This window comes from Prionailurus bengalensis, chromosome D4 (genome assembly GCF_016509475.1).
Source record: "Prionailurus bengalensis isolate Pbe53 chromosome D4, Fcat_Pben_1.1_paternal_pri, whole genome shotgun sequence".
In the NCBI taxonomy this organism is placed as follows: domain Eukaryota; kingdom Metazoa; phylum Chordata; class Mammalia; order Carnivora; family Felidae; genus Prionailurus; species Prionailurus bengalensis.
In genome coordinates, this window is record NC_057359.1 from 40,685,940 (window position 1) to 40,712,344 (window position 26,405).

Consider the following 26,405-nt stretch of genomic DNA (forward strand, 5'->3'; position numbering starts at 1 on the left):
TCCTTCCTTCCTTCCTTCCTTCCTTCCTTCCTTCCTTCCTAGAACCCAAGTGTGTGTCTCCACATGCGGGCAGGGGAGGGGTAGAGAGAGAGAAAGAAATCCCAAGCAGACTCCTCACCCAGCATGCAGCCTGACCCCTGGGCTTGATCCCATGACTGACTGGCTTACTGACTGACTGACTGTGAGATCCTGTCCTGAGCCAAAATTAAGAATTGAACACTCAACCCCATTGACTTCATTTTCTTAATAATGTCTCTTTGAAGTGCAAATGTTTAAAAATTTTTTTGAAGTCCAGTTCTTTTTTTTTTAAGTATGCTCCATGGCCAACATGGGGCTTAAACTCACAACCCTGAGATAGTGTCACATGCTGTACTAAATGAGCCAGCCAGGCACCCCTCTAATTCTTTTCCTTTATGGACTATGCTTTAGGTTTCATATCTGTGTATTTATGAAATCTTTGCCGAACTTAAGGTCATGAAAATCTTTCTCCTATGTTGTCTTCTAAAAGTTATATAATTTCAGTTTTTACATTTAGGTCTGTGCTCCATTTTAAGTTATCTTTTATGTATGGTGTGAGGTAAGCGTCTAAATTAATCTTTTTGCATGTGTGGATAGCCAGTTGTTTCAGAACTATTTGTTGATAAGACTGTTTTTTCCCTATTGAATTGCCTTGACACCTTTATTGAAAATTGATGGGCCAAATACAAATTTGTTTCTAGTCTCAATTATGGTACATTGATCTACATGTCTTTTCTTAATTTAATTCCATGCTATTTGTTTGATTACTGTAGCTTTGTAGTAAGTTTTGAAATTAGGAAGTAAAAGCTCTACCATTTGTTCTTTTTTTTTTTTTTAATTTTTTTTTTTTTCAACGTTCATTTATTTTTGGGACAGAGAGAGACAGAGCATGAATGGGGGAGGGTCAGAGAGAGAGGGAGACACAGAATCGGAAACAGGCTCCAGGCTCTGAGCCATCAGCCCAGAGCCTGACCCGGGGCTCGAACTCACAGACCGCGACCGCGAGATCGTGACCTGGCTGAAGTCGGACGCTTAACTGACTGCGCCACCCAGGCGCCCCTACCATTTGTTCTTTTTAAAGATTGTTTTAGTTATTCTGAGTCCTTTGCTTTTCCATGTAAATTTTAAGATGAGCTTGTCAATTTTTTTACCAAAAAAGCCTTCTGGGATTATGATAGGGATTATGATGAATCTGTAGATCAATTTGGAGATGATTGCCACCTTAATGGTACTGACTCTTCCAGTGCGTGAATGTGAATGTGCATTGTCTTTCATTTATTTAAATCTTTAATTTCTTTAAACAATAATTTGTATTTTCACTGTAGAAAGCTTACACTGCTTTTGTTAAATTTAATCCTAAATCTTTTTTTTTTTTTGATGCTATTATACATTGAGTTCTTTTTTTAAATTTAATTTTTGAATTGTTCATTGTTAATATACGGAAATGTAATTGATTTTTGTGTATTGATCTTACATTCTGTGACATTGCTAAAATCTTTTTAATTCCAGTGTTTTTGTTTCTTAATGAATTTCTTAGGATATTCTTAAAGGATCATGTCCTTTGCAATTAAAGATAGTTTTACTTCTGGGGTGCCTGGCTGGCTCAATTAATAGAGCATGTAACTCTTGATCTCAGAGTTGTGAGTTCAAGCCCCATATAGGGGCATAGAGCTTACTTAAAAAAAAAAAAAAGACAGTTTTACTTCTTCCCTTCTAATATATATTCTGTTTGTTTGCTTGTTTTCTTTCTGCATGATTGTACTGCCTAGAACCTCCAATAGAAGTGGACATCTTTGTTTTGCTTCCAGTCTTAAGGGAAGCTTTCAGTCTTTCACCAATAAGTATGCCAATTGTAGGTTTTTCATAGATGCTTTTTATCTGATTGAGTAAATTTTCTTATATCCCTAGGTTGTTGAGGGTTTTTTTTTAATTTATTTTTTTAACATTTATTTATTTTTGAGAGAGAGAGAGAGAGAGAGACAGAGTGTGAGTGGGGGAGGGGCAGAGAGAGCGGGAGACACAGAATCTGAAGCAGGCTTCAGGCTCTGCACTGTCAGCACAGAGCTTGATGCAGGACTTCAACTCACGAAACATGAGATCATGACCTGAGCCAAAGTCGGATGCTTAACCAGCTGAGCCACCCAGGCACCCCAAGTTTTTTTTTTTTAAATCACAAATAGGTATTTAATTTTGTCAAATGCTTTTTCTGTATCTATTAAGATGATTGTGTAATATTTGTCTTTTATTTTAGTAAAATGGTATATCATGTGAATTGATTTTCAGACATTAAATCAACTTTCTATTTTTGGGATAAATCCCACTTGGTCATGCTGTGTAGTCATTTTAAGATGTTGTTGGATTTGGGGGGCGCCTGGGTGGTTCACTCGTTTGAGCATCCAACTTCAGCTCAGGTCATGATCTCACAGTTTGTGGGTTCGAGCCCCGCGTCGGACTCTGTGCTGACAGCTTAGAGCCTGGAGCCTGCTTCAGATTCTGTGTCTCCCTCTCTCTTTGCCCCAACTCCGCTCGCACTCTGTCTCTCTCTAAAAATAAATAAACAGGGGCGCCTGGGTGGCGCAGTCGGTTAAGCGTCCGACTTCAGCCAGGTCACGATCTCGCGGTCCGTGAGTTCGAGCCCCGCGTCGGGCTCTGGGCTGATGGCTCGGAGCCTGGAGCCTGTTTCCGATTCTGTGTCTCCCTCTCTCTCTGCCCCTCCCCCGTTCATGCTCTGTCTCTCTCTGTCCCAAAAATAAATAAACGTTGGAAAAAAAAAAATAAAAAAAATAAAAATAAATAAACAGAAAAATATTAAAAGAAAAAGATGCTGTTGGATTTGGTTTGCTAATGTTTTGTTGAGGATTTTTTGCATCTCTATTCATGAGGGAAATTGATCTGTAGTTTTCTTTCTTGTGATGTCTGACTCACTTTGATCTTAGGTAATGCTGGGTTAATAGAATGAGCTGGAAAGTATTTCTACCTCCTCTAAAGTTAGGATTGGTATTATTTCTTCTTTAAATGTTTGGTAGAATTTACTAGGGAAACCATCTGGACTTGGGCCTTGTTTTTAGATTTTTTAAAATTATAAATTCAATATCTTCAGTTGTTATGAGTCTATTCAGATTTTGTTTGTTTTGGGGTTAGTTTTGATAATTTCAGTCTTTCTAGGAATTTGTTCATTTGATCTACATTGTCTAACTTGGCATACAATTGTTTGTAGTATTTATTACAATCTTTCTAGGTTGGCATTCCCTCTTTCATTGTTTATTTTTATAATTTGAGTCTTTTCTCCTTTTTGTCAATCTAGTCAAAGATTTATCAAGTTTGTTAATCTTTTCAAAGTATCAAATTTTGGTTTCATTGGTTCTCTCTATTGGTTTTTTAGTTTTATTGAAAAAAATTAACTTTACATATATACATTATTTAAAGAATCTAATGTTCTACAAGACTTACCGCTATTAGGAAAAATGACAGTACTAATTTGCTTGATCACTGTCTTGATCCCTACAAACAATCATTTTCAACTCTCCAAGATGATTTTTATTTAAAAAAATTATTATTAAAAATTTTTTTTTAATGTGACCCTCAGAATTTTTTTTTTTTTTTTAATTTTAGAGAGAGAGCAGGGGAGGGGCAGAGGGAGAAAGAGAGAGACTCTTAAGCAGGCTCCATGCTCAGTGCAGAGCCTGACTCAGGGCTTGATCCCACGACTCTGGGATCATGACCTGAGCCTAAATCAAGAGTTGGATGCTCAGCCAACTGAGCCACCCAGGTGCCCCTTAAAAAAAATTATTTTTAATTTTATTTAAAATTCTGTACTTTCTGTGTTGAAGTATAGTTGACACACAATGTTGCATTGATTTCAGTACAAGATAGTGATTCAACAAGTCTATATGTTATGCTATGCTCACTAAAAGTGTAGCTGTAGCTACCATCTGTCACTATACTCTGGGCAGGGGCCAAGCTAATCTCTGTGTCATTCCAATTTTGGTGTATGTGCTGCCAAAGCGAGCACTGTCACCATACTCCGAGATGATTTTTAAAATCTGTATCTCTTAAAAATTTTTTGAAGTTTATTTATTTTGAGAAAGTGGGGGGATGAGTGGGGGAGGAGTAGAGAGAGGGGAATGAGAATCCCAAGTGAGCGCCCGATGTGGGGCTCAAACTCATGAACTGTGACATCATGACCTGAGGCGAGGTTGGATGCTTAACCGACTGAGCCACCCAAGTACCCCTGTATCTCTTAAAATTTTTTTATATTGGTATTAGATTTTTCAGGTTTAGCCATTATCTGTTGACTACAGAAGATCATAATTTCATTTTCATTCATGCTTGCCTCCTTTTTCTGTCCTCTTTATATTTATTAATATTGCAATCTTGGTTAGTTTTCAATGTTTATGGTATTATAATTTTGGAAACTTTCTAGTTGAGTCTCTGAGTGTTTAGTTTTTTCTCTCTTGTACATTGTTTTTCTTGGACTTGATAATTGTTTCATTGATTGTTTAGTTTGCTTAATTTCTATGAATTTATCATGACTTCAACCTCATATTCCAACCAAGTTATATGATAGTTGAAATATTCTGGTTTATTTTTAATTTTAATGCCAGCATACTTCACATACAGTGTTATGTTAGTTTCACTTGTACAATATAGTGATTCAGCAATTCTGTACATTTCTTAGCGCTCATCCTGATAAGTGTGTTCCTAAATCCCCTTCACCTGTTCCACCCATACCCCGGAAGTATTCTGTTGTGTTCTGTTTGCATCTTCTTCAAGAAATCACTCCTGGAAGCTGTGGCCAGTCCAGTACTCCAGCTGGGACAGATTGCCGTTTAGTGCTGTGCTTTACTGACCAATTATTACCTGGTGCTCCTTTCTTTACCATCCTGGAAGTCCCTTTGCTGCCTTTTTTTTTTTTTTTTTTTTTTGTCTTACCCTACTTTTGGGATCCCCTGTCTTTCTCAGTTTAAGTCCTTATTTTAGTGGAATCTTCCATCAGCCACTTCATAGGAGGTAAATGTTTTGGTGCTTGGTAGGTATGAACTAGAACTTTCTCATTCCCTTGTCTTTGAAAAGTAACTTGCTGGGCATAAAATTCTAAGTGGAAATTATTTTCCCTTGGAATTTTTTTTCAGGCATCCAGGAGATTTTTCTTTTACATTTACTTATTTGGCCTTTCTTTTCTTAGTTTGTGTTTTGATTTCCAAGAGTTCTTTTTTTTTGTTCTCTGATTATTTCCTTCTTTATTACATTCAGTTTTTGTTTTATGGATATTAGACCTTCTCTTTTTGTCTGAAGATATGTTTTTTTCCTCTTTTTAAAGCTATCTTTCCCCTGCATAGTCTTTGAGGACTCTTCCCCTACCCCCACAATTTTGTCTCTTTCTAACTCTTGCTTCCTAACTTCTGGTGATCCTTAGCTGTCTGTTCACATTTAAAATAGGGGGATGCCTTGGTGGCTCAGTCGGCTGAGTGTCCAACTTTTGATTTCAGCTCATGTCATGATCCTAGGGTCATGGGATTGAGCTCTGTGTTGGGCTCCACGTTGAGTGTGGTGCCTGCTTGGGATTCTCTCTCTCTCACTCTCTCTCTCTCTCTCTCTCTCAAATTAAAACAATAAAAAATAAAAAAGTAAATGTAGAGGGGTGCCTGGGTGGCTCAGTTGGGTAAGCATCTGACTTCAGCTTAGGTCATCATCTCACGATTAGTGAGTTCAGGCCCTGCATTGGGCTCGCTGATGTCAGTGCACAGTCTACTTCAGATTCTCTGTTCCCTCCTCTTTGTACCCCTCCCCTGCTTGCACTCTCTCTCTCAAAAATAAACAAACATTAAAAAAAATAAAGGCAGGGCCTATCAAGCTGATTGGAAGCTCAGTGGGTAAGACTTTGTGTTTGTGGCATTCTCTGTAGGATGATGTAGTTAAGCTGTTCATTGGAGAACCCCTAGCATCAGTGTCTTTAGGTCTTTTTCACCTTGCTGGTTAGATTCTCTAGGGAAGACCCTTCCATTCTCTCCTTGGCTGCCATTGTTCTGGCAGGCAAGATGTTTTAGAAGACCTGGGCTCTCGCTTATTACATAATTTTTGACTTGAGTCTCCTATTTTTGGCGTGAGGTTTTACACCATTTGTATCTGATGTCTCTAATCCAGAGACCTTCTGTTTTATCCTCTCCAGGGAATAAACCCTTACCTAGTGTTCTGCCAGAGTGGGGAAGAGATTGGTACCCAGTTGTGTCATGTATAGGGTACAGAATCTGAGGATCTCATTTGTTTGGCAGACTTTCAACCAATTATCTTGTTTTCTGCTCTACTTTTATCCCATTTGCAAAGCTGTTGTCAATTAATTGAGCTTTTGGGGGCTCAGGTGTAAGTCAGGTTGCTTTCTCCACTTTTGGCTTTAAATTCAAATCTCTTATGTAAATCAATGACCACTTATCCAACTGCTTTCTAACTTCTAATATGTTATTACTATTTTCTCATCTTCTGTGTTCTTTCTCCTTGTGGATTTTTATCTCTTAATACTCTTTGCTGATATTTCCATTAACTTTTTAATTTTAATTTGGGGAGAGAGTGCTTTAGTCTGCTGTTATTTTTTTAAAATAAGTTTATTTATTTATTTTGAAAGGGAGGGAGAAAAAGTGCAAGTGGGGGAAGGTCAGAGAGAATCCTAAGCAGGCTCCGTGCTGTCAGCACAGAGCCTGACGTGGGGCTTCATCTCATAAACTGTGAGATCATGACCTGAGCCGAAATCAAGAATTGGATGCTTAACCAATTATAACTGAGCCACTTAAGCACCCCTGGTCTGCTGTTTTTAAGCCTGAATCTATATTGTTACTTACACTTCATTTTGTAATATGTATTTATTACATTTGCGATAAGTAAATATAGTATTTAAAAAAGAAAAAGAATTCAATATTTTTCAAAGCTACACAGCTTGTGATAGGATCATTCTTTAAGTACCATCTTGAAATGGTGGTTTCTTTCTAGCCATACGCTCCTTTGTATTTCTACCTAGATTTTGCGATCAACATCTTTTATTAGGTTGTAAGTTTCTTTAGGGCAAAAACTGTATCATGTTCCTTGTGATTTCTGAAAAATAAGTTATTAGAATATCAGAAATGCTAGAGATTATACTTAGAATTATATTTTACTATCTCATTTTATAGGCTGAAGAATGCCTCCTCTGATGTAAAACAAATGTTTAAAAGTGAAACAGACTTGGATATTACTGCTGATCTCAGAAAGAAACTTCATCGGGCTAAGAAAGAAAAATTAGAAATAACAACTAAGCACAATGCAGAGGTAGAATTTTGTTCTCTCAAATAATGTTAAAAGCAGAGTTTGATTATTTGTGATTCACTTCATGTTACAGACTCCATGTTTAACATCCCCATGACATTCTTGTGCTTAAAGAGAATTATAAGAAAGAAAACAGGTTTTTTTTTAATACAGTGGAATTAAGGTACTTAGTTTAATGAATTATGTTTATTTGTATGTTGTCTTAAATTTATTTTAATTAATGGGTTAAACTTGATAAAAAATTAATTGATGAATGACTGTAGTGACTAAAGGATTTGTAAATGAGACATTTTTGAAATTTCAATTTAGTTTTTTATGGCTCAATTGTGGAATAGTCTTAAGTAGATTTGAGTATGGAATTTTTTTTTTAGGAGAGAGAGCAAGAGAGAGCGTGAGCATGAGTTGGGGAGGGGCAGAGGGAGAGAGAGAGAGAGAGAGAGAGAGAGAGAGAGAGAGAGAGAGAATCTTAAGCAGACTCCACACCCAGCATGGAGTCTGATGTGGGGCTTGATTCTGTAATTCTGGGATCATGACCTGAGCTGAAATCTAGAGTCGGACACTCAACTGACTGAGTCACCCAGGTGCCCCATGGAATTTTAAATTACAGTGTAATTCAGGGGTGCCTGGGTGGCTCAGTCGGTTGCGCATCTGACTTCGGCTCGGGTCATGATCTCGCAGTTCGTGAGTTTGAGCCCCGTGTCGGGCTCTGTGCTGACAGCTCAGAGCCTGGAGCCTGCTTTGGGTTCTGTGTCCCCCTCCCTGCCCCACCTCTGATTGTGCTCTGTCTCTCTCTGTCTTTCAAAAATGAATAAACATAAAACAAATTAAAATACAGTGTAATTCATAAATTATCCTAGTTTATTTTTGTTTTATTATATCATTATATCTTTTATTAGTATGTATTAGTATGTATATGTATAAATAGATATTTCATGTTATATGTATGTATTACAAAGATAGTACTTTCTTTCCCACTAAGATAATTCATAAATTATACGTTTATGTCTCTTCTGTCTGTTGTATTTTTCTCTGTTTTCTTGTTTTTCTCTGTTTAAATCTTACAAGTTCTTTAAGCTTAGCTTAGGCAGCCTGGTGTGGTGGGAAGAATATCAAGTTACACAAACCTGGACTCATTTCTTGGCCCTTCTATTTACAAGATATGTGACCTGCGAGTTATTTATCCTGCTCATCATTGTTTTCCTACTGTGAAATGCTGGTCTCAAAGGTTGTTGTGATAAGGGAAATAACATTTTTAAAGTGTGCACTGTAACGGTAGCTGTAATTTATTGATATTTACACATAAACAGTGTATTTACCTTCCTTCTTTGTTAGATTCTGTTGCTGTCCTGTCAGGAAACCTTTTAAAACCTTCCTAGGTGAAACTAATCACTCCTTTCTTTGCTCTCCTACATCCTGTTACCGTTATAGATATTTTGGACCTAAAACATGTATTTCATGCTTACCTGCTCTTCATTCGTCTGTAAGCTTCTTGAAAGCTGGAAGCAATGGCCGTGCTTTGTCTCTGTATCTTCCATTTCTCACTGACACATAGTAGGCCCTCAGTGGCTGTGTGTTGAATAAAAAAAAAACAAACTTTTTTTTCAGGTTATTTAAGGAACAGTAGCTTCTGATTAAAATAACAAGCCATGAATATATGACTGTTTTATTTGTACTTTCGGTGGCAATTGAGGTCATTTTAAAGGGTAATTGAAGTAATTGCTTTTATTTGCATTGTAATATTATATACTGAATATGAAGTGATATTTGTTAAATGTATGTTATTTATAATCTTCAAAATTTATTTTTCAAAACCAAATGTACATTTTACTTGAGAATAATTGTGTCATTATAGATAATCATTCATCTATACTCTTTCACAACTATTCACAGGTGTCATCAGAAGTCTCACTTAGACCATACTATTCTCTCCCTCTTTTTTTTAAGTTTATTTATTTATTTATTTATTTATTTATTTATTTAGAGAGAAGAGAGAGAGAGCGAGCAAGCACGGGTGAGGGGCAGAGAGAGAGGGGGACAGTGGATCCAAAGTGGGCTCTGTGCTGACAGCAGAAAGCCCAATGCAGGGATCAAACTCGTGAACCACAAGATCATGACCTGAGCCGAAGTCAGATGCTCAACTGACTGAGCCACCAAGGCACCCTGCACTATTCTCTTTTATTTGATCAGAATGTTTTGAAATATGTGTTCACATTAAAGAGATAGGAAATTATTTCAGGGAAGAAAGATAATTCTCTCACAATAGGCAGTTACAATTGGTTCAACTCCAATTTCATATTACTATTCATTTTACTGTTTCAGTTATTTGTTTAGATAATTTTAAACTCATATAGTAATTTTTTTTAGCCACATAATCTCTAAATATGTCCCATTATAAAGCAAGGCAGAGAGGAATGAAATTATCTAAAAACTAAGGCCATATATTAGCTTTATCAGATACTTCCAATGCTAACACACATCATGCTGGTGATCAGCCTAAAACATCTTTAAAATCTGGGGCACCCAGCTGGCTCAGTCAGTAGAGCATGCGACTCTTGATCTCAGGGTTGTTGAGTTTCAGCCCCATGTTGAGTGTAGATATTACTTAAAAATAAAATCTTAAAAAAAAGTCTATGTCCATTAGTGGATGAATTGATACAGAAAATGCATGTGTACACACACACACACACACACACACACACACACACAGAGGAATGTTATTCAGCCATAAAAAAGAATGAAATCTTGCCATTTGTGACAACATGGATGGATTTAAAAAAAAATTTTTTTAAACATTTATTCATTTTTGAGAGTGAGACAGACAGAGCATGAGTCGGGGAGGGGCAGAGAAAGAGGGAGACACAGAATCAGAAGCAGGCTCCAGGCTCCGAGCTCTGAGCTGTTAGCCCAGGGCCCGACGCGGGGCTCGAACTCACGGACTGCGAGATCATGACCTGAGCTGAAGTTGGACGCTCAACCAAGCCACCCAGGTGCCCCAATATGGATGGATTTTGAGGGCATTATGCTAAATGAAATAATTGTCAAAGAAAGACAAATACAGTATGATCTCATATATGGAATCTAAAAGCAAAAACCAGAAAAACAAGCTCAGATACAGAGAACAAATTGGTCATTGTCAGAGGTGGGGTGCAGGGAGTGGGCAAAATGAGCGAAGGGGGTCAAAAGGTACAAACCTCCAATTATGAAAGAAACAAGTCATGGGGCTGTAATATGCAGCATGGTGATTATAGTTAATACTATATTGTGTATTTAAAAATTGCAAAGACAGTGAATCTTAAAGTTCTTATAACAAGAAAAAATTTGTAATTATGTACAGTGACAGATGTTAACTAGACTTATTGTGGTGATCATTGTGCAATATATACAAAATATGAAATCATGTTGTGCAGCAGAAACTAATACAATGTTATATGTCAATTATATCTCAGTAAAAATAAACTAACATACATATCTTTAAAATCTCTAGGAATTTTATTGTTGTGGGTTCTTGGACGAGTTATCTAATTTTTCTGAGCCTCAGTTTTCTTTGATAGGTATGGAAAGAGCAGATCACTGTTGAGATTTACTAGTAGGCAGAGGGTATGGAGAGAGGGATTGCTTGTAAGACTCACTGCTTCCAGATGAGACTAAGTTGTGTTGATGTGGATGATTGGATGGGACAATGCCACAAGATTTTCGGTGTTGCAGTGGTTGTTAGAATCATTTGAGCACAGTAATACAGATGTGTGAAATAGGATATGCAAGCATGAAGCTATTCAGATGTCTCCTTGGCCGAGTCGGTGATGACAGAGCAGGAAAATCTAGAGAAATGAGAATGGGAGAGGATAAAAAGAGCAATATAACTTTCTTTAGCTAAAAGGTCCTGGGAACTTAGGACCGACAAAACAGTAGACTTTTTAGGCCTCAGGACCTGAAGATACTGTTTGACTGATCCAGCCAGTCCTCTTAAGAGTAGGGGTTCTTAAACTGAGGTCCTTAGAAACAGCAAAATCAAGGAATCCATGTACTTGGATGGTTTTATTAAAAATAAAATTAAAAATTTTTTTACATTTATTTGTTTTTACATAATTCATTTTGAGACAGAGAGAGACAGAGCATGAGTGAGGGGGGGGGGCAGAGAGAGAGGGAGACACAGCCTCTGAAGCAGGCTCCAGGCTCTGAGCTGTTAGCATAGAGCCTGATGCGGGGCTCGAACCCACCAACCGTGAGATCGTGACCTGAGCTGAAGTCGGATGCTTAAAATTGACTGAACCACCCAGGCACCCCTAAAAATAAAAAATTATATTTGATGTTTATTACCCTCTAACTCACGTTAAGCATTTCTTTCTGTTATGAAAGGCATAGCCCAGTTAGCCCTCCTTCAACAAGCCATGGTGGTATTAGCAGTACTTTTGACTTTATCCTCACCAGAAGTCACAGATCTACAATTCAGTTATAGAAGTATTTCAAAATATTGTTTATACTTGCCACTACTTTGAAATGACAGTGCTTGTTAGACCTGTCAGTAGAGCTTGTTGTTCAGTGTGCTATTAAAGAAGTACATGATGGCATCACAAGGTTGCTTTTGTCTTATATATTTGATTTTATACTTTGATTCTTCTTGTTGTGTGTTTTATTTTATGCATTTAATTACATTATTCTGAGAAGGCTCTGCCAGATTGCACAGAGGGCCATGGCATACAAATTGTGAAAAACCTTTCTTATAGAGGCTGAGGCATGCGCTAGGGGGCATAAATGTAGATACGGGGGATGACATAGTCGGTTGAGCGTAAAGGTGTGAAAGAACGCAGACATGTTTTAAAAAGGAGGGAGACACCATTTTGTGGCTGTTGCATGTATTGAAGCTTAAGCGAGAAAACAATCTCATGGGCAGAGGCTATGTTTCTCTTAGCTGTGTGGGTAGCTGAAGAAATCAAATATGGTCCAGTAGGAAAAAAGAGGGACGTTAATAGAGGGAATTGGTTGTACACATGATGGAAGACCTAGGAATCCAAATAGGGAGTGATGAGGCCATTCAGATTAGTAAGAGCAGGAAGCCCCCACCACAGGCCAGAGGGCCAGTGGGAGGAGGTGATGTGATCAGAGTCCTGAAGTTGGGGCTGTCTGGTGGCAAGTAGAGCCATGGTAAGGGCTGTTCAGTGTTGGGGTGCTGGAGGGGAGGGATGGGGACATGGACCTCAAAGGAGTGCAGCTACTGCCAGACATGCTGCTGGAAGTAGAGATATTTGGCGGTGGAGCATGGGAATCATATAATAGAGTAGAGCGGCTGAAGGGGGTTGGGGAATGGATCTGAGATCAAACGGGCAAATGGTTGGCAGTCCACATCTTATGCTTCAGCGTTATCACCCTTATACTCGTATGTAACTCCCATATGGTAGTATCTTCCAGGCTGCAACTCAAATACCCTCTATACAAAGGTGCTCCCACACTCACCAAAATGGGCTTATTGGTCATTGCGTCCATCTCACAAATGGTGCATATTGTCACTACTGGGTCTTTATGTTGGGTGCCTCATGAATTTAATTGAGAAGTTATTACTACCAACATTTTTTTGTATGATGCCAGAGGGGAGGGGCAAAGAAAAAAGCCACTAATATATATATACATGTCTTTTGAGCACTTGAAATGTGACTAGTCTGAATTAAGATGTGCTGTAAATGTAAAACACTAGATTTCAGAAACTTGGTACAAAAAATGCAAAGCAGGTCAGTAATCATTTTTCATAGGATTACATGTGGAAATAATGGTAACCTTGGATACATTGGGTTAAATAAAAGATTAAAATTAATTTCATGTATTTATTTTTACTTTTTAAAATACCGGTACTAGAAAATTTAAAGTTACGTACGAGACTTGCCTTATGTTTCTATTGGACAGCGCTGCTTGAGAAGGCTGCCCATGTCTTTAATTCCTGTGTACGCCATAATCAGATACCACCACAAGTACTGGGGGTCAGACTGCTATGATTACTACTGTAATCCTGGTACCTACTGAGTACTGCGCTGGTTAATTGCTACCACTTGGACTTTGCCACTCTGGAAGTCCATTATTTCCATCGAAACTGGGGAGTTCATTTCAGTTGTGATATATTCCACCATTATCTCCACCATCTCCTGTAATCTCTGGCACATAGAGATTAGCTACCAGAGTTTTCTAAGGGTGCTTACGTTTTCCACTCCAGTGTATTTTATAGCATTTAATTAGGAAAAGAATATCCTTTGCACTCTTGAAGAGGATGTAGTCGGGGAAAGGGGAGGTTTTGGTTTGCTCACGATGAAATCACACCCATCTCCTTAAATCTCCATATTATGTCAGGAAAGTACTGGCATTTTGACTTTATTAAGTGATTGTAGGCTGGTGTTAAGTTCAGCTTAACAGTCACCCATCCTAGTAAACTGTTGGAACTAGCTTATTAAGTCCAAATCAATCCTATGTATGTTCTGCACATTCCTACTAATACAAGATTAGCAAGATTTTGCATTTGTTTTGCTACATAAGCTATTTTTCCTGGAGCAGGCTGCGTATTTCTCCTTCTTTGGCACACTAACATCTGGGTCAATCTATGGTGACAAAGAGTGGTGGATGTGGGTCTTCGCAAATCCTCTTGCAAGGCAACTGTTTGAGGCGCACTCATTAGTAAGTCTTTAAGCAAGAGGCTTAATAATAATAAGCAAGGCTAATTATCCCAGGGAGAAGAAGCTGTTTTTGCTGGTAAGGGATGTGTAGGGGGATTTGGAAGTTTATAATTTTCAGGTTTGTCTAATTCCAGAAGTCCTCATCCCATCTCCTACCTTCCTACTTAATGCCCAACTGATACATACTATCTTAACATTAGAAACTTGGTGAAACTCTTCATTCAACCTGTAGTGTAATTCTGCATTCCCCATAATTAGATTTTGTGTGTGGTCCTGAACCTTGTCTGCCAGGGGGTGACAAGATATAAGAGATTCTTTTAAAGTCAACATAGAAACTCTGACTTTCTGACTGTTTGAGCTGAGCTTCTAAAGCTCTGAGATTATCATTTTGTTTTTATCTAAGTTTTCTAACATAGTCACATTTAGCCTTCCTGCTCTACAGGTCTTGAAATAAACAATGCTGCCTTAATGGTTAGGTGCAGTTGCTACCTCATTTCTTCAAGGCTTGTCCTCAAATGACATTTTATTCTAAACTGCACGTGATAATTTAACAAATTGTGATCCCACTGTATGCCATGGGTCACTGCAAAAGTATCCCATTTCTGCCTGCAGAGAGGTCTTCCCTGATTGATAAGAGGGACTATCCAGAAGGATTTGAAGCAACAGGGGAGACAGAGACGCTGCTGGAGGTAGAGCCTGAGCTAGATCTAGAACCACCCTGGCTTCACTACTTCTGCCCTTATAAGTGTATCACAGGTGCTTCCTATTGGCCAAACGTGAGAGGCCAGTTGTCAAGGGAGCCTGGGAAATGTAGTTCATACAATACAGAGCAGAGCTGTAGAAGAACAGGGAGGGAATCTGAGGGCAAACTGCCGAATGACTGGCACGACTGGAAATGCCCAAATATTAACAACTTTATTCTCCTTGGGCATTAGTGGGAGAGACAGTGGGCAGGGCGGGATGCAGTGATTCTGAAACAAAGTGAGTTATCTTGAATATGTAATTAAGATTCTGTGGTTTTATTCTTCACTATTAAAGGATATTTGTCAATTCTTGTTTTGTAAGTGTGTTTTGAAGACATTTACTTTTCTAGAATTTCTTAAAGACAAAGCATAAGAGACTCTTAAAAAATGAGAACAAACTGTGGGCTGATGGGGGGTGGGAGGGAGGGGAGGGTGGGTGATGGGTATTGAGGAGGGCACCTGTTGGGATGAGCACTGGGTGTTGTATGGAAACCAATTTGACAATAAGTTTCATATATTAAAAAAATAAAATAAAATTTCTTAAAGATAAAATTAGTATTTTTTATTCTTTATATGTGGAAAAAGGTGTAACTCTTGCTGTACTCTACGTAATAACAGCTACTTGTAATTTCTGATGCTGCCCTTCTGAAATTCTTTTCTCTTTTCTTATCTGATAATGGGACCGTCTTTTTCTAGCCTGGTATAGTAGCTCAATGCTTTCCTACACGATGCCTTTCTAGCATTGTCTCTCATCCACCATCTCTTTCTCAACCGCCAGCAATAAATAATTATGCTTTTCCTTGAACTATCATAACATTTTTACCTCTTTTAGAAAACCTATTCCACATGCCTTTCTATAGCATTTCATTATTTGAGACCAGGGACTCCATAATGTTTTTATATATTTCTCTGTACTTGACACATAGGAAGTGTTTTGTTTTTTTTTTTTAATTTTTAATGGTTATTTATTATTGAGAGACAGAGACAAAGCATGAGGGACAGAGAGGGGGAGACACAGAATCTGAAGCAAGCTTCAGTCTCCGAGCTGTCAGCACAGAGCCCGACGCGGGCTCGAACTCACAAACCGAGAGATTGTGGCCTGAGCTGAAGTCAGACGCTCAACTGACTGAGCCACCTAGACTCCCTGACACATAGGAAGTGTTTAATGTTATTTAATGAATTATTGATTGGATTATAGAATTTTAGAGTGGGAATGTACTTTATAAATCATTTAGTTCTGACTCTCTGACCTATCTTCTGTCATACTACTCAGATATTAGATAAGCTAGATATTAGTTCATTAAAATCCCTGAAAAATTGGCACTTTTATTACTTTATGCTCCATCAGTAATGTCATAATCAAGAGAAATAATATAGACAGTATTTATTAAAGTATACTTTGATGCAATTTTCTTCTAAAAAAAATTCGTTTATTTATTTTGAGAGAGAGTGTGAGTGGGGGAAGAGTAGAGAGATGGAGAGAGAGAAAGAGAGAGAGAGAATCCCAAGCAGACTCTGTGCTGTGAGCTCGGATCCCGACTCGGGGCATGATTTCACGAACCGTGGGATCATGCCCTGAGCTGAAATCAAGAATTGGGCACTTAACCGACTGAGCCACCCAGGTGCCCTGATGTAATTTGCTTCTTGATTTCATTTAAAGAATAGGAAGAAGAGAGGGGAGAATGAATTTTGAAGTACTTAACTATGTTCATGCATTTTTTTCACTCCTTAGTCATGACTATTTCTGATGAAAACTTGCAATTATTCAGGGGTGCCTGGCTGGCTCGGTTGGTAGAGCATACGACTCTTGATCTCGGGGTTGTGAGTTCAAGCCCCCAAATTGGGCATAGAGCCTACTTAAAAAACAAACAAACCAAACAACAACAAAAAAAAACCCCCAAAATCTTGTGATTTCTCTTTATTTTTGTAAGATCATATAAGAATTTTTTGCTTTTTATTTTTTTCTCTAGCGGATTCTCTAGAATTAGAAAACTAATGAGTGTCATTTGGTGAGGCTAGTGCTTCTTTTCCAGTCTTCTAGAAAAGTATAAATTGATAAATTCTTGTCTTATAAATATTATAGAAACAAATTCCTCTAAGACATTTAAATGTTTGCGTGCACGCTCTCATCATCTTGGTGACATATTTTAATATTGGTTCATGATCTCGAAATCTGTTGTTAGCTGGCAAGCTATGAGAGCCAGATTGCCAAGCTGCGATCCGAGGTTGAAAAAGGAGAGGCATTGCGACAAAGTCTGGAGTATGACCTGGCTGTTGCTAGAAAGGAAGCTGGTCTCGGAAGACGGGCTGCTGAAGAAAGGTTAGCTGAGGCACATAGGATCCAAGAAAAGCTCTGTGGTAAGACTAGTTTTATTTTTCCCCATGCTGAGGGTTTTGCCCTTATTGTATATCATTGCTCCCTGTTGGGTGTGTTTACCATCTAGGGTCAGAGGTGGGGTTTTGGATTTTTGGCCTTTGATGGACAGACTTTGCTGCATGGGTATAAAGCCTTCTACAGAATGTGAACATTCATCTACTTTGCATTGATTTTTTTTTTTTATGTTGTATATGTATGGAAAAAGGGATTCAGAATTCTTTTAATCACTTTGTAGAGCAGTTGTTCCATGAATAGTCAATCAGCAGAATCACATAGAGCTTAAAAAAAAAATTCATAGGCCTCCTATCGCATGTAGTCTGAATGAGAATTTCTAGCTCAAGAGAATCTATATGTCCAAGAAGCACTACAAGTGATTCTGTTGATTAGGTTTGGGAACCATAGGGTTAGAGTATGGTGCCTAAAGAAGAAAAAGGCAGTGGATTTAATCCTCAAACACTGTTATATAGCATATGAACACTTAAAAATCTTTGAAGTATAATATATGTAAAGAAATGTGCCTAGTATAAGTGTATAACTCCGAAGAAGCACCCATATCATGAAATGGGAAATTACCTGCAGTCCTTCTGCATGGATAACTACTACCCTTTTGTTTTTAAGTTTATTTATTTATTTTGAGAGAGAGAGATAGAGCACAAGCAGGGGAGGGGCAGAGAGGAGAGACAGAATCCCAAGCAAGCTTTGGTCCATGAGTACAGTGCCCATGTGGGCCTTGAACTCACAAACTGTAAGGTCATGACCTGAGCCGAGATCAACAGTCTGATACTGAACCGACTGAGCCGCCCAGGTGCCCTTACTACCCTGATTTTTAATAGCAAGGATAAATTGTGCCTGTTTTTTGTACTTTATATTAAATGGAATCATATAATATGTACTCTTTCATATCTGGCTTCTTTCCTTCAACATTGTGTGTGAGTTTATTCATATTGTTGTATGAACTTTGTATTGATGCTTAATATTATATTGTATGACATACCACATTATATTTATCCATTTCTGCTAACGGGCACTTGAGTAATGTCCGGTTTTTGGTTATCAAGAATAATGTTGCTATGAACCTTCCTTTTTTTTTTTTTTTAAAGATTTTATTAAGTAATCTCTACACCCAAAGTGGGGCTCGAACTCACAACCCTGAGATCAAGAGTCACATGCTCTACTGATTGAGCCAGCTAGGTGCCCCAATGTTGCTATGAACGTTCTTGTACGTAGCAGGTCTTAATTAAAAGAATATTGAGCATGAATTCAGAAGATTTAGGTTTAGGTCTTGGTTTTACCACTTACTTACTGATATTTGAACTTAGGTTTTTTTTTTTTTTTTTTAAATTTTTTTTTAACGTTTATTTATTTTTGAGACAGAGAGAGACAGAGCATAAACGGGAGGGGCAGAGAGAGAGAGAGGGAGACACAGAATCCGAAACAGGCTCCAGGCTCTGAGCTGTCAGCACAGAGCCTGACGCGGGGCTCGAACTCACGGACTGTGAGATCATGACCTGAGCCGAAGTCAGACGCTCAACCGACCGAGCCCAGGCGCCCCTAACTTAGGTTGTTTTAAGGATGAAATGAAAAAAAACAAAACAAAACCAAAAAACTGAAAGTATTTTATTAAGCACATGGGACTGAACAAATGTTAAGCTGTAGTCATTGTAAAGGTTCTGGTCCCTAACTGGCCAGCTGTCTTAGGTTATTGCCATCGGTCGGAAGTATTTTTGATTACCTCTGGCATTTAATAACCACACCACTACCTGGAACTTAGGAATATAAGAATTGAAAGGCACTAGATATGTAAGTTAATGACTTTTATTTAATTATGAGGAGATTGAAGTCCAGAGAAGATAGGATGTTATTTTCCCGATGTCAAGTGATTTCAACAGACACTTTACAAAGGAAGATAGAAGAATAGCCGTTAATGAAATTAAAAATTTTTTTCTTTAAGTTTATTTTTGAGAGAGAAAGAGAGCAAGCACGAGTGGGGGAGGGGCAGATAGAGAGGAGACAGAGAATCCCAAGCAGGGTCCGTGCTGTCAGTGCAGAGCCTGATGTGGGGCTTGAACTCATGAACCATGAGATCATGACCTCAGTTGAAATCAAGAGTCAGACGCTTAATCGACTAAGCCACCCAGGCGCCCCAAGCCCACATTTTTTCTTAAAAGATTTATTTATTTAAGTAATGTCTACACTCAGTGTGGGACTTGAACCCTGAGATCAAGAGTCTCATGCTCCACTGACTGAGTCAACCAGGTGCCCCCCCCCCCCCAAAAAAAACCCACACCATTTGACTTATTTTCTTGAATAGGAGAAAAAGCAGTAGAATGTAGCTGGTGCTATAGGTACACCTAAACTTGGGCATGATTCTAGGAATATGTCATATTGGGGCGCCTGACTGGCTTAGTCGGTTAAATATCTGACTTCGGCTCAGGTCATGATCTCATGGTTTATGAGTTTGAGCACCGCTTTGTGTGAGCCCCGCTTCTCTCTCTCTCTCCCTCTCTCTCCCTCTCTCTCTCTCTCTCTCTCTGTCTCTCACTCGCACCCTCACTCTCTCTCACAAAAAAAAAAAAAGGAACATGTCATACTATTTCATGGCAAAATCACCATTGTCTGGAGGGGAAGAAGAGATTAGGAAATTAGAGAATAGATTGTTCTGAAACAGTGAGCTCTCCTAGAGCTTACTGATGTGAAGTGGTTAAATCTTTTGTCCTAAGATCACGCTGTAAATGGAATCAACTCCAACGCCTAGGTGTTTGAACTCCTAGGGATTTAATCTGTTGGAAATATACCTATTATTGGAAATATACCTATTATTCTTTTATATTTTTAACAGCTCAGAATGCAGAACTTCAGGGAAAGGCAAATGAGATCGAGAAAGCATTCCAGACTTCTCAGCTGAAATGGAAAGAAGAGTGCAGAAGATTTGAACGTGATTTGGAGGAGAGAGACAATATAATTCAAAATTGCAATCGAGAACATGATTTACTTATGAAAGAAAAAAGCAGACTAGAGAAAACTCTACAGGTACTTTATTTTTATAAAGGAAATTTTCTATATTCATTGAGATGTGTTACATGTTATTTGAAGTTATCCTTGGAAAGGAAAATAACTACCAGAAATCAAGAAAATCTGGTTTCCTCTCACCCACCCTGTCTCTTTCCCTCTCTTTCCTTTCAGGAGCATTTTTGTGGGTCTCTTTTGTAATATGCTTTAGTAATACGTTAATATGTACACTGCCTGTTTTATGAAAAACAGTTTGAGATCTCTGATCAAACTAAAAGAACTCAATTTATGTGGGATTATAAGAAGATGAGAACCTATAGCCCTTTAGGTCCAGTAGCATGAAAATTTAGAATTTTAGAAATGTGGGCCCTAGATTTAGGCCTGAATATCTAATAGATACAAAAAATATTTATGTCTCTGATGTAAACTTCATTATCTATGTAGAGCCCTTTCTATTTAGACATGACATCAAAAATATTTGATGACCTTTTACTGAGCTATTTATTTTCCCATTTTTTCCTTTTTTTCTTTTTCTTTTCTTTTTTTTTTTTTTATTCTCTAAAGTAAAAGTATGACTTAAAGTTGAATTTGCCTACACCTTAAAAGATAGCTTTTTGATTGCTTATATTTGCCATTTTTTTTTTTTGAAGCACCAGTTTAAAGTAAAAAATACATGATAGAAATGCTTTATATTTGCCACTGGCATATATGGCTTTTCAGAATTCTGGAAATCTTCATTAAAAGTAATTTTACACAAGCATTTAGTCAGTGTGAAAGTTTCAGTATAAGGGTTCCATGGCATTGTCAGCAGATCTTCTGATTTTCTCCATGTCAGACACAGTTTGTCTCTTGTCTTTGTGTGATGTTCCCAGACCGTAGAACAGTGCCTGGTATGTGCAAGGGCTCCCTTAGTAGCTGAATGGGGGGAGCCTACTGCCTACTGGTGCTCCAAGTCCCTGGGTGGCCCTGTATAACCTTACGTCTTGCGGCTACGGCTACGTGGAAAGAAACATAATGGCAGTAGCCTTCCTTAATAGTCCATCAGCCTGCACCTCAAATTATAAGATCTTTCTGTGATCTTGCCTAGCTACTGGATAGGAGAACTCTGCTTAATTCTATGCTATTGGCTTTGAACTGATCTGCACAGACTTTGCGGGTATTTGGGGTTGAATAGGAGTCACACTATTTCAGCAGAGGGGAAAAAACTTGAGTCCCTTTGTGATGGTTTCCATTAGTGAAAGTTATAAGGGTAATCTTTATTATGCAGATCCCTTCTGTTTATTTAGACACAGAAGGCTTCTTCTCATATAAGCCACAGACTCTTTCTCCTTGTGTTAATGGGAACTTAGTTTTAAACCCTATAGATTAGAAAATTGGGCTTCTTGGGGAACCTGCATTTTATATTTTTAAGAGTTTGAGCCAAATTAGATCTTGTAAATGTAGTACAACTAGGAAAACCCAAAAGAAAAGCCTTTTGCAAGTATTATCTGTAGAACTAGAAATTAGTTGCAGTCCAAACCTTAAAAATTTTTTCTTTGACTTTTCAAATTTTTAACATTCTGATTTGTTGCACAAAACTCCTTCCTTCTCACCTTTGGTAAATACAGGTTCTCTGTTAGATTTGTACGCAAATTACCAGGAATAATCCAGTTTGTTCATAGGTAATTAGATCTTTACATGTTACCTACTTTACGTGTAGATTACATATAGATTACGTATAATCTACTTTGTTTTTGTCTCTGTGTCATATCATTTTGTTCAAACCTCTGAAGTTAAATTTTTTAGAGAAATTGGGTTAAACATATGCCTCTCTCTCTTTCTCTCTTTCTCTCTCTCTAATGTTGTTTAAATTAAATGGATAACCTTAGTTTCTTATTCACATCTACATTCTGATGATCAAAACATGCTATAGTTCTATTAATAATTTTAACATAAATTATAATGAGTTTTAGCAGTCTGTAGATCAGGCGAGCCCTTTGTATGCTTAAATTGGGGCTGAAGGAAGAAAGATGACTTTCACTGACCTAATAGTAAAGCAAGATTTTATTCATATAAAGGAAGCATTGGAAAAACATCAGCAGGAGAAGAATGAGATGGAGTGTCATATCAGGGAGACAACATTGGAGGAGTTTAGATTACAAGCAGAACAATGGGAAGCAGAAAGAAGAGAGTTACAATTTATAGTACAGGTATTTAAAAAATAATAATTCAGTTCCTTAAATGTCTTTTTAATGCTTATGATATTAAAGCATGAGTGCAATAGTTGGCTAGCTTACTCAACGCAAAAATGATTCCTAGTCTTTGATTTCTGGAAGGCCATGTTTCATTTGTAGTTACATGATAATATGGGCAACTGTTACCAGTAGATACTATCAGAATTAGAGTAGGGCGACTTCATTGCACAAATTATGTGATTTTGAGAAGGACATATATACATTTGGTATTTTATTTTTCCAATTTAAAATATGTGATGGTTCACTTTAATAGCATAAAGAAATAGAATAATTGGATTTTAGATATTAAAGGATGCTTATAAATTAGTATAGCATAGTGATTTTTCAACTCTTTTTGTTAAGAGCAAATTCTTTTTTTTTCTTGCTTTTTACGAAGATCATATTCTTAATTATGTTCTATTTACTCCTTTCTTCCAACACACAGAATCCCCAAGGCTTCAAATAGTCCAGTTGGAAAATAACTGATTACATCCAACCCCCACTGTAGATGAGCAGATGGAGATTTATGATTTACTCAGATCATAGACTGAGTAATTAATGTGGGAAAAGACAACCAGTCACCAGATTCTCACTCTGGGGTACTTTGCATTTTATTTCAGGAGATTACACATAAATTATTTTGAAGGGAAGATAAGATAAATTCAAACTGTTAATTCACTAACCAACTAACTTAAAATTTAAAATAAATTTTCATCATTTCTTCTTTACTTATTTTTGTATAAGGCATTTTTTCTATATAAACCAACAAATTGAAATATAGTCTTTGTACATGTCCAAGATACGCATTCTTCACAGAATGAAAAATATCCATCTAAAAATTTTGGAGTAGTTTTGTGTTAGAGACAACTGTGCAAGACAAAGGCAGCCAAAAACATGCAGAGAATAAAAGCCACCCTATTTCTTTAAGAGTAAAAGCTGGCCGTAAACAGTGGAAATACTGGATTTGTTGTATATGTAAGTATTCAAAATACCAACAAATACCCAAACCTTTGGTCTTTGGGCAATGCTTTTCTTACTAGTTACCCCATCTGTAGAATCTGGTAAAACATTACGATCACTCTGTAGACCTCTTGGTATTCTTAGAGTTTGATTGTAATTTGTGTAGTTCACTCACTCATTCATTCATTCATTCATTCCTTAAGTACACACTGAGTTTCTGCTATGGGTATTGAGGATACAAAATTGAGATACGATTTCTGTCCTAGAAGATTTTAAAGCAGAGAGATATGTAAAGAGAGAAAATATATTGTAATATAATAAAGTTTTGAACAAAATTCTATGGGATCATAAAAGAGAAATGTATTAACTGCTTAGGAGAATGGGGAAACCATCACAGAGTAGATGATATTTGAACTGTTGATAATGTTAAAGCCTACCTAAAACAAACAAGTAAACATTAGTAAATGAAAATAGCCTCTTCATTTCTAAACACTCAGAAATCTCTAGTGCCCCCAATCAGTAGCCTGAAACTTATCAAATATGATTCAGAGACCTTTATATTTAAATGTGTGGATGATGTGATTTATTTATTTTTATTTATTTTTTTAACATTTATTCATTTTTTGAGAGACAGAGAGAGAGCACAAGCAGGGGAGGGGCAGGGAGAGGGGGAGACATGGAATTCGAAGCAGACTCCAGGCTCTGAGCTGTCAGCACAGAGCCCGATTCGGGGCTTGAACTCATGAAACGCCAGATCATGACCTGAGCCGAAGTCAGATACTTAACAGACCGAGCCACCCAGGGATCCCTGGATGATGTGATTTAGATACGATTTCTAAGTCACTGAACTGTATGTCATTATACCAGACTTTGTATTATGAAGTACTAAAGGAATATGGTACCAATCTTTTTCTTTCTTTGTTTCTTTGTTTCTTTTTTTTTTTTTTTAAGATTTTATTATTTCTTTTAAGTAATCTCTATACTCAACGTGGGGCTCAAACTCACAACCCTGAGATCAAGTCGCATACTCCACTGACTGAGCCAGCCAAGGAGCTCCTGTATCAGTCTTTAATTATTATGTATGGGAAAGAATAGGGAATATACTCCTAGTTACTACCACCTTTTGTAAGATATATTTTTTAAAGTTTTTATTTAAATTCCAGTTAGTTAACATGTAGTGTAATGTTTGCACAAGATAACTTTTATTGTATTTTATGACAGAAATGTTCAGAGCTCAGTCTCTCACTTTCTTGTCCTTTTAGCATTAACAAAAGAAAACTGTCTTTCCTTTTTAAAGCAAATTTAAGAAACTATTCATATTTTTAAAAGTCTTTTTTTAAACAACTTGTGGGCTAGATTGAAATTCTCTGCTCTCCCTATTGGCTGTTGATGGGTTTAGGTTTCCATCCTATAATTAGATGTTAGTATGGTATAGTGTTCTCTTTGTGTAACTAACTCTCTAAGGGAATTCAGTTTTTAAAATAAGTTAAAAAAAAAAAACCAAACCCTTCTAAGTGAAACCCCATCTTTAACAGACAAAGCAGGTGTAGTATTTCTTTCATCTGGGCTTTAGAATTCAGACCCACTATTAAAAAAAAAAATCTTAATTTTATGCCATGTCTCCTTTCTTTCCTAGTAATTGAAACGCTAAATAGAGGTGTACTTCTCTGGAATATTAATGGGAACTCTAGTACAGTTACCTCATTTTAAAAAAGTGTTTCTCATTTTTTTTAATGCATGCCCTTTTTTGATAAACATAAAAACTCCCCATCTTTCTTTAGCATCATTGAAATTTCAAAACAAATCAAAGGCAAAAATCCCCCACCAAAACAACAAATCAAAGCCAATTTAATTTAAAAACAAAGTATTAATATTGATTTTGAAATATATTACCTTTTTTATCTTTATTAAAAATTTTAATTTAAAATGGCCGTTTGTTGTGTGGTTATTAGGTTTTCTTTATTCCTGCTATAGCAATGTGAACTTTGAGGATTCTTATTTGTTCTAAGCTTTTCTATTGTAGACAATGTGGGACAGGCAGCAGTAAAGGGTTGTTTTAAACCACCGTGCCCTTTTCTTTGTCATTTTTCCAGTTCATTTCAACGTATAAGTTACCAGTAGATTGAAAGCATTTGGGAGACCAGCGTATATTTTTACATATTTATTTTGTTTCCCAAATTCTATAACTCAACCAAGGAATAAAATGATCCTTTCCTCCTTCGTTGACTAAATTTGGTTTATGTATCTAGTGATTAAGGGGTAGGAGAGTTTGTAATGGCAACGAGTATGAGACATGTCAATTGAAAATTATACTGTACCCTAAAGACAGAGGGGGAAGGTGGGGAGCAGTGAAAGGAGATATTAGAGCAGAGTTAGGCCATCAGCAGGCTGCGTATTAGGGATTGGAGGGCAGCGTGTAGAGATTGACCTGGTGGGCATGACTGTGACCTGGAGATAGCTTGGAGAAAGCCACATGGACAGGAAATATTTCAGATCATTCAGAGATGATCTAGACCAGCTAGGAGCATTTCTTTGCAGTTTCCTAGGAAACTGCCCACCGGGGCCCCATGTAAGCAAATGGCATAGACAGTGACTCTGGCATTGATACTGCCTGTTATTTTCAAACGGGAAATGCCTTTATACTCAATTTATAAAATTATTATATATTGTGCTCATTGTAAAAATGCCTTAATTTAGGGAAACTGAAAAGCAAAAGTGAAGGTCTTACGACCACTCCTTGAGTCCCACTCCTTATCTGAGGGTATATAAACATATATCATTGAATTACATAAATGGAATTATATTCAGTGTGTTTGGTGTCCATCTTTTGATATCCTTATATTATTCTTATAGATGTCTGCATGGTTTTCTGCTATGTGGACATTCCTAATATATATTAAGGAATCCCTTATCGATAGACATTTCATTTCCTTCGAAAATTTTTTGCTCTAGTTAAAAATGATCTGGGGGTGGGGGGGGGGGGTGCCTGGGTAGCTCAGTCGGTTAAGTGTCCGAACTCAACTAGGGTCATGATCCTGCGGTTCATGAGTTTGAGCCACACGTTGGGCTGTCTGCTGTCATTGTGGAGCCCACTTTAGGTTCTCTGTACCCCTCTCTGCCCCTCCCCAACTCGTGTGTG

At 37.4% G+C, this 26,405-nt stretch overlaps 1 protein-coding gene across 1 annotated transcript in view; it reads left to right on the forward strand.

Annotated features, from left to right (window-relative positions):
* Nucleotides 1-26,405, forward strand: part of CCDC171 (coiled-coil domain containing 171) — a 315,466-nt gene that overhangs the window by 10,480 nt on the left and 278,581 nt on the right. The window contains 4 exon segments of the mRNA XM_043566993.1: nt 7,179-7,314; nt 16,891-17,065; nt 19,924-20,114; nt 22,151-22,282. Coding sequence (XP_043422928.1) covers nt 7,179-7,314; nt 16,891-17,065; nt 19,924-20,114; nt 22,151-22,282 — 634 coding nt within the window.